The following is a 7,934-nucleotide window of genomic DNA, read 5'->3' as shown; positions in this document are numbered from 1 at the left end:
AGTGCACATTATGACCACATGGGCCCAAGTTCAATGCTATATCCAGTCTGCTTAATGCACATAGTTTACTAATTTCTCTTTCTAATAGTATACAATTCTACATACAGAATGCAAACTAAAACACCAGTTCCCTAACATATCTATTTGTATAGAAAATATGTGATTGGTTATTTGAAAGTGACTGTTCTACAGTTAACACATGCTCACAAAAGTAAGAATTTTGGGTGACAATAGTGAAAACATTATTGCATGACCACAGTACATAGGGCGTCACAATTTTTCTTTAATTTTATTGGTTTCCACCTGGCCAAGCATTTAACAATTTTTGAACTTTTTTAAAAGTGATGATGCAGTACACTTCTTGATCAATAACCTTCTAACTCATATTCTCTGTGTCTGTCAATACATTTAGAAACACCTCCTGAGAACCACACTAGAGCCAAATTCTTTGTAGTCACTGCTGGTCACCCACATTTGCTTGAATGATGTCAGTGAAGTGATGATCGAACCTCCAACCCAGGTGGAAATGTTCCTGTCAGATGGGGCAGTTATGCGCACAGGGGTCCCGCAGGGTGCTTGCTGTTGGATTTCTTTTAGGATCCTCTCATCAAAACCAGGGAAAAGCGTTGACCCTCCCGACAAGATTATGTTCCCATAGAGGTGCCTATGCAGTTCCTGTTCGCATGTCATCACACTCTTAAACATCATCTTATGAACACCTTGGGGTTCTCCACCAGAGACTGGTGGGAAAAAGAGAATCTCTGGTGCTCGGAAGAGCTGGTGTCCCAGTTGGATAACTTTACCATCTGGTAGTGTGTAATCCTTTAAAAGATCTTCCAGTCGCTTTTGGATTTGATAGACAGGATCTGTAGCCACATAGCACAACTCCTCCTTAATGTCCTTGACAATGTCTTTCTCAAGTGAGGAAGCAAAAGCATGCCCAGAGTCAACAAGAAGCTTGGTCAAATATTCAGTGATATCGTTGCCAGCAACATTTAGCTTACACACAGCATGTGGCAGGTAGTAGCCGTCATAGATGGGTACAGTTTCAGTAACACCATCACCAGAGTCCACAACCAATCCTGTGGTTTGCGCAGATGCATAAAGGGCCAATGTAGCTTGAACGCATAAATACATGGCAGGCACTTTTAGAGTTTCAAACATGACTTCGGTCATCTTCTCTCGATATGGCAATGGATTCAAAGGAGGTTCACTCATCAGGAGTGGCCTGTCACTAGCCTTCAGTTTAAGTTCCTCATACACATGCTTCCAGATCTTTTCCATATCTTCCCATGATCCGATTATGCCACGTTCAACAGGATACCTGAGTGTCAGAGTACCTCTCTTAGTCTCAACTTCTTGTCCAATGAAATGCTCCTTCTGGCATGCCCCAAAGGCAGTGGCTTTGACTTTGGAGCGACCAATGACCGTGGCAAAGACCGAGCGTGGGACATTTTCTCCACTTATGCCTGCCTTAGTCAGCCCAGATCCATTATCAATGATGACAGGCAAGGCATCTAAGTTTTCATGATCAAACATTCTGAAAGATGGCTGCTCTTGAACTTTGTGTGGTAAATGCACAGGATTCAGAAGCTCTGCTTTCTAATGAGTTGTTCTCCAGATGGGCATGTTCTTAGCAGCACAGTCAGCATCAAAAGCAGTCATGGTTGCTCAACATCAGAGCTGTCTCTAATTACTCAACAATGGCCTACTTACTAGGTAACAATGCTTCTTGTCAAAGCAGGTGAACCAGTTAAAGGAAAAACACCACATGAAGCATTTGTTAACGCATTGTTAGTGTAGCAAAAGTGAGGCATCTTGCAGTTAAACAGCAATACTTTATAAAACAGAGAATTGGGCAAATCAGTAAAAAGAAGCACAAATGGACTGGATCATTATCCTGTCAAAATATTTTTCAGAAATGGACCTTGTCCTTCATTGATGAGCATATACAGTACCTCGTCCTCATAAATTAGCCCGGCTAAAATGGACAACACCAGAATCTGTAACCCGTGATACGCCAGCGATCACATGCAAACATGTTTCTGTGTATGAAGAAACTTTTGCCTCCCTTTAAATTGTCTTATTAGAAATTAAAATGTAAGCACTTTTCTGTGGCTGGGAACTTCGTGAACCAGCTTGCTGAGGCAGATTTTATAGAGAAAGGCAAATAGACTGTGGTAATCCTAGAATTACCCTAGAATATTTGGACCTGGCAAGCTTGTCATTAAACAGTGATGTTTTCAGACATTAACTGGGCAGCCATCTTCCTCTATGATGGGAAAGAAGAGGTAGAGTAATGCCGCTTCTACAGCCTGTGTGTATGTGCACTGTAATGACAGTAGCACAGATAGCATATGATTCCAGAACATCAGAACAAAGTTACACACCACTAACTTGACAGTGATAACTGTTGTTATCCACGCATCACCGGAAGCTAGGGCATTAGTGGTGCCATTCATAAAGTTAAAGTTCGTAAATTTATATAGCGCACTACTCACCCAGAGGGTTTCAAGGTGCTTGGGGAGGCGGGAGCGTTTACTTATCGAATAACCACGTTTTTAATTGCTTTCTGAAGGAGAGGTGGTTCTGAGTCAGGCGTAGGTGGGTGGGGAGAGAATTCCTGGTCTTGGCTGCTAAGTAGGAGAAAGATCTTCCCCCCATTGTGGATCTGTGGATGCGAGGAATGGCGGCGAGGGCTTGGTTGGATGATAGTAGTTGGCGGGTGAGGGTGTAGAAGTACAGTGTCGTGTTGAGGCATTCGGGTCCTAGGTCGTACAGGGCTTTGTGTGCGTGGGTGAGGAGACGGAACGTTATTCTCTTGTTGACAGGGAGCCAGTGGAGATCTTTCAGGTGACCGGAAATGTGAGCTTGACGAGGGATGTCCAATATGAGTCTGGCTGATGCGTTTTGAATTCGTTGAAGTTTTTTCTGTAGTTTGGCTGTGGTTCCGGCATAGAGGGTGTTTCCGTAATCCAGTCGGCTGGTGACAAGTGCGTGGGTGACCGTCTTTCTTGTTTCCGTGGGGATCCAACGGAAGACTTTTTTGAGCATGCGTAGGATGTTGAAGCAGGAAGATGAGACGGCATTGGCTTGTCTGGTCATTGAGAGGGAGGAGTCCAGGATGAAGCCCAGGGTACGTGCGTGATCCATTGGAATGGGTGCGGTTCCCAGGGCTGTTGGCCACCAGGAGTCATCCCAGGACGAGGGGGATGATCCTAAGATGAGGACTTCCGTTTTGTCCGAGTTCAGTTTTAAGCTGCTGTACTTCATCCACTCGGCTACTTCTTTCATTCCTTCGTGTAGGTTGGTTTTGGCGGTGTTTGGGTCTTTGATGAGGGAGAGGATCAGCTGGGTGTCATCTGCGTAGGAGATGATGTTGAGGTTGTGTTGGCGTGCGATGGATGCGAGGGGACTCATGTAAACGTTGAAGAGGGTGGGACTGAGTGAAGAACCTTGTGGTACTCCGCAGATGACTTCGTTAGCTTCTGATTTGAAGGGGGGGAGGCGGACTCTCTGGGTTCTTCCGGCGAGGAATGAGATGATCCAGTCCAATGCTTTTCCTTGTATTCCGATGTTGCTGAGGCATTGTATAAGGGTGTTATGACAGACTGTGTCGAAGGCCGTAGAGAGGTCAAGTAAGATGAGGGCAACTGTTTCTCCGTTGTCCAGTAGTGTTCGGATGTCGTCTGTTGCTGCGATGAGGGCGGTCTCGGTGCTGTGTTTGGCTCGGAAGCCGGATTGTGAAGGGTCGAGGGATTTGTTGGATTCGAGGAAGGCGGCGAGCTGAATATGAACGGCTTTCTCGATGACTTTGGCCGGGAAAGGGAGGAGCGAGATGGGGCGATAGTTCTTGAGTTCGGTGGGGTCTGCTGTGGGTTTCTTCAGAAGGGCGCTGAGTTTGGCATGTTTCCAGATTTCCGGGAAGGTAGCGGAGTTGAAGGAACAGTTGATGACGTCTCGGAGATGGGGTGCGATGATGGAGTCTGCTTTGTTGAAAATGTGGTGGGGACAAGGGTCGGTTGGCGATCCTGAGTGAATGGAGTTCATCAGGCGGATGGTGTCTTCGGTGGTGATTGGGTTCCAGGTGTAAAGGATGTTAGAGGGCGGTGTTGGATCGGAAATGGGTGGTGTGGACATGTCTTCGGACTGGTTGTCAAAGCTGTTATGTATATCGGCGATTTTGTTGTGGAAGAATGAGGATAGAGAGTCGCAGAAGTCTTGGGAGGGAGAGATGTCGTTAGTGCCGGCGGTGGGGTTAGTAAATTCTTTGACGATGTTGAATAGTTCCTTGCTGTTTTGGGCATTGTTGTCAAGTCGATCCTTGAATGCTGACTATTTGGTGGAACGGATTTGTTGGATGGTGTTTGCGGGTGGCGTTCTTGAAGGTGGCTAGGTTGTCAGAGGTTGGGTTTTTTCTCCAGGTTTTCTCGAGAGTACAACAGAGTTTTTGGGATTTCTTGAGGTCATCGTTGAACCAGGGGGCTTTTTTGCTGCCTTGCTTGATTAAAAGCTTTTTCAAGGGTGCAAGTTTGTCCGCACTATGGGTGATCCATTGGGTGAGGTTAGTGGCTGCTTGGTTAGGGTCCGATGATTTTGGGGGGGGGTTTTGGTGAAGCGATGTGAAGAGTTGTTCGGTGGTGATTTTGTTCCAATTTCTTCGAGAAATAGGTAGTGGGGGATTCTGGGTCATGGTTTTTTTGTAGTTGAAGTGAACGCAACTGTGGTCTGTCCAATCGAGAGCTGTGGTGTGATCGAAGGAGATGTGCTTGCCGGAGGTGAAGATAGGGTCGAGCGTGTGTCCGGCGAAGTGGGTGGGGGTGTCTACAAGTTGTTTGAGTCCTAGATTGGCCAGGTTATCCAGAAGGGTGGTGGTGTTGTTGTCGTTTTTCTTTTCCAGGTGGAAGTTGAGGTCTCCCAGTAGAATGTAGTTCTCGGAGCGGAGGGCATGCGGGCTGATGAAGTCAGCGATGTCTTCTCTGAATTGTGTGCGGGGACCTGGTGGTCTGTAGATGAGGGTGCCTCTGAGTGTAGTTTTGTGGTCGATGTGAATCTGGAAGTGAAGGTGTTCGGCGGAAGCGAGGTTATCATTGGAACTAGTCGTGATGCGGATGGTGTTCTTATGGACGATGGCGATGCCTCCTCCTGTTTGGTTGGTGCGATCTTTTCGGATGATCTTGTAGGCTTCTGGGATGGCTTTGGCGATGTCGGGCGCTGATGAGGCATTCATCCATGTTTCTGTGAGGAAGGCGACGTCCGGCGATGTAGTGTTGAGTAGGTTCCAAAGTTCAACGGAGTGTGTGGACTGAGCGGGTGTTGATCAGGATGCACTTTAGGTGGTTAGTGTCGGAGCTCTATTTGGAGTTTGTGGATTTGGTTTGGGTCTTGATGCAGTTGAACTTGCAGAAGTTGCAGGCGAAGGGTCCATGGGTGTGACCTGGAGCGGCTTAGTAGCAGTCTGGGAGTCGGCCGGGGTTAAGGGCTGAGAGGGAAGCGGAGTTATAAGTAATGCGGGCGGACTGGGAAGTGCAGGGGCCAAGGGGTATGGTGCTGGGCGCGGTCCAGGCGCGGACGGGCGTAGACGGGCTTACCTTTGGCGCACCTTCGGCGCGCATGGGGCGCGACCGCTGCACGTGAACGCTGTGCGCAAAACCATCTGTCATAAGTGGATAGTGGAGGGGGGTGGAGCGTGGGAGGAGCAGCTGGGAGGCGGGAGAGGGGCGGAGAGGCCAGCTACGAGGCACAACAAACAAAATGGCTGATGAAAACAAAGCACAAACAGGGCGAGATTGGGGCACACAGATGAAGCACAATCAGGCAATAATTATTAATTTTTAAATTCCAGCAATGCGAGCGCCACAAAATGAAATGCAAATGACAATAGCAGGCACAAATCTTAGCGTGTAATCTTCACACGCGCTACGATACCAAGGAGGCAATATTGTAGCAGGCAAGCAGTGAGAGCCAAGCGCCAAGCAGCGGTATCCAGGCAGGGAGCGTGGGGAGCGACCGACTTTCACAGAGTCAGAGAGGTCACAGCGCTGCTTTCGACGGGATGAGCCTAATCAGTCCGTGGGTGGGAGGAGCAGCTGGGAGGCGGGAGCGGGGCGGAGAGGCTGGCTACGAGGCACAACAAACAAAATGGCTGATGAAAACAAAGCACAAACAGGGCGAGATTGGGGCACACAGATGAAGCACAATCAGGCAATAATTATTCATTTTTAAGTTCCTGCAATGCGAGCGCCACAAAATTAAATGCAAATGACAATAGCAGGCACAAATCTTAGCGTGTAATCTTCACACGCGCTACGATACCAAGGCAGCAATATTGTAGCAGGCAAGCAGTGAGAGCCAAGCGCCAAGCAGCGGTATCCAGGCAGGGAGCGTGGGGAGCGACCGACTCTCACAGAGTCAGAGACTCTCACACGCCATGGGCTATGAAGCAAAATTAAAAATACTGTCTGTAGCCTTGCTAAAAAAGTAACAAAGATCTTAATAGAACTTTAGTTTTCCAAGAAGGAGAAACCTTGATACTATGGACCTCATTATGAGAAGCCAAAGAAATGGTATATAAAGATTTCAATTTTTAGAATTATTGACACCATTTGTGTAGATCCCTCAGGAACACAAGATTATTGTTGTTGTCTGAACCCCTTTTTAGTGGACCATGAGGCAAGAAGGAGCTACAGGGCCCTCCTGTGGTGTATGAGGCCTTTTAATCCCGATGTCCTGGGGCCCAGCCTGCTATGAATTCTGATCAACTGCGCCAGGCACCCCTTCTGCACCTGACTCTGCTAGGTAGCATCAGACAAGCTTTAAAGGCTTCTTTGGGAGGAAGCACAGATACACCTCAGTGAGCATGATTCATAACTCAAAGTACAGCACCGTGAATAATAAATCAATATCTGTTTTTATATAAAAAGAAGTATTTGAATTCTAATTATACACATGTAAAGGTGAACAACAATGGGCTCTAATAGTTGTCAGGTCACGCCCCAAAGTAATTTTAGTGCAATGGATTTAATGTTATTCTCCATTCACTGATGGCCACATCCAAGGAATGTAAAAGTATTTGGCCGTACACAAGAGTTTCCCCCTCTCACTCCTTCAGAAGTTCAGTCACACAAGTCTATAGGGTTGCGGTACCGATTGTAGTATGGCCCCCAGGGCCTTAAAGGCCCAGTTCATGACTTACCTACTCTGGTGGTATGGAACCCCAAAGTGCCACAGCAAAGTTTTGTCTGGATCGACAAAGTCAGGCACCACGGGGTCGCATGTAGCAGCACCTGGCTGGTTCTAGTGATCCAGGTTGACGTCTCTCTGGAGGTCGCACAGTAGGTCACACTTCTCTTTGCGGGGTGTGATCTACTTGCTTTGGTGGGGCTCCGGTGAAAGTCCTTTGATCCTAGGGCTTCCTTCGTGCAGTTCAAAGCATGCAGGCCAGATATTTGGCCTCAATGTCTCCGTCGGATCCTCCTAGCATACAGGGTCACTGCCACGGCACTCACAATTCCTGTCAAGCTGACCTAGTGTTGATATTCATGGTAGTTCCCTCCACCCACCACAAGGTCTTGCAGACATGTCACCCTGCACACAACCCTCACTTCTTGGCTCAGTCTACTGCCGCTCCCGGTACTTGAGGGTCACTGAATCCATCCAGCACATGGGCTAGGGACCAATCAGTGCAAGAATGGATTCCTCACACCTCATACAGAGAGTCCTCACAATGGGGATTACACCTGGACCTTGCTCCTTCTAACGCTCTCCTTTTCCCCACAGAGCACTCTGGTCTTGGCAAGCAGGCAGATACTGGTGCTCCACAGCCGGATGATCTTGATTTCCTTGTACTGTTGTGTCCCATACCCAGCAGGGCAAATAGCAGGCAGAAGTCTTGCAGAGCTTCCCCTCCTCACACAGCCCTTCTGGCTGCTCAG

At 47.9% G+C, this 7,934-nt stretch overlaps 1 protein-coding gene across 1 annotated transcript; it reads right to left on the bottom strand.

The window, feature by feature from the left end:
* Positions 1–408: 408 nt before the first annotated feature.
* LOC147710812 (actin-related protein T2-like) lies at positions 409–1,539 on the bottom strand. The gene has a single exon (XM_086920060.1). The coding sequence runs from the start codon at positions 1,537–1,539 to the stop codon at positions 409–411; it is 1,131 nt and encodes a 376-aa protein (XP_086776186.1).
* Positions 1,540–7,934: the final 6,395 nt, after the last annotated feature.

Source organism: Lissotriton vulgaris, chromosome 5 (assembly GCF_964263255.1).
Source record: "Lissotriton vulgaris chromosome 5, aLisVul1.2, whole genome shotgun sequence".
NCBI classification, from domain to species: Eukaryota; Metazoa; Chordata; class Amphibia; order Caudata; family Salamandridae; genus Lissotriton; species Lissotriton vulgaris.
This window is presented reverse-complemented; position numbering and strand designations above follow the sequence as displayed.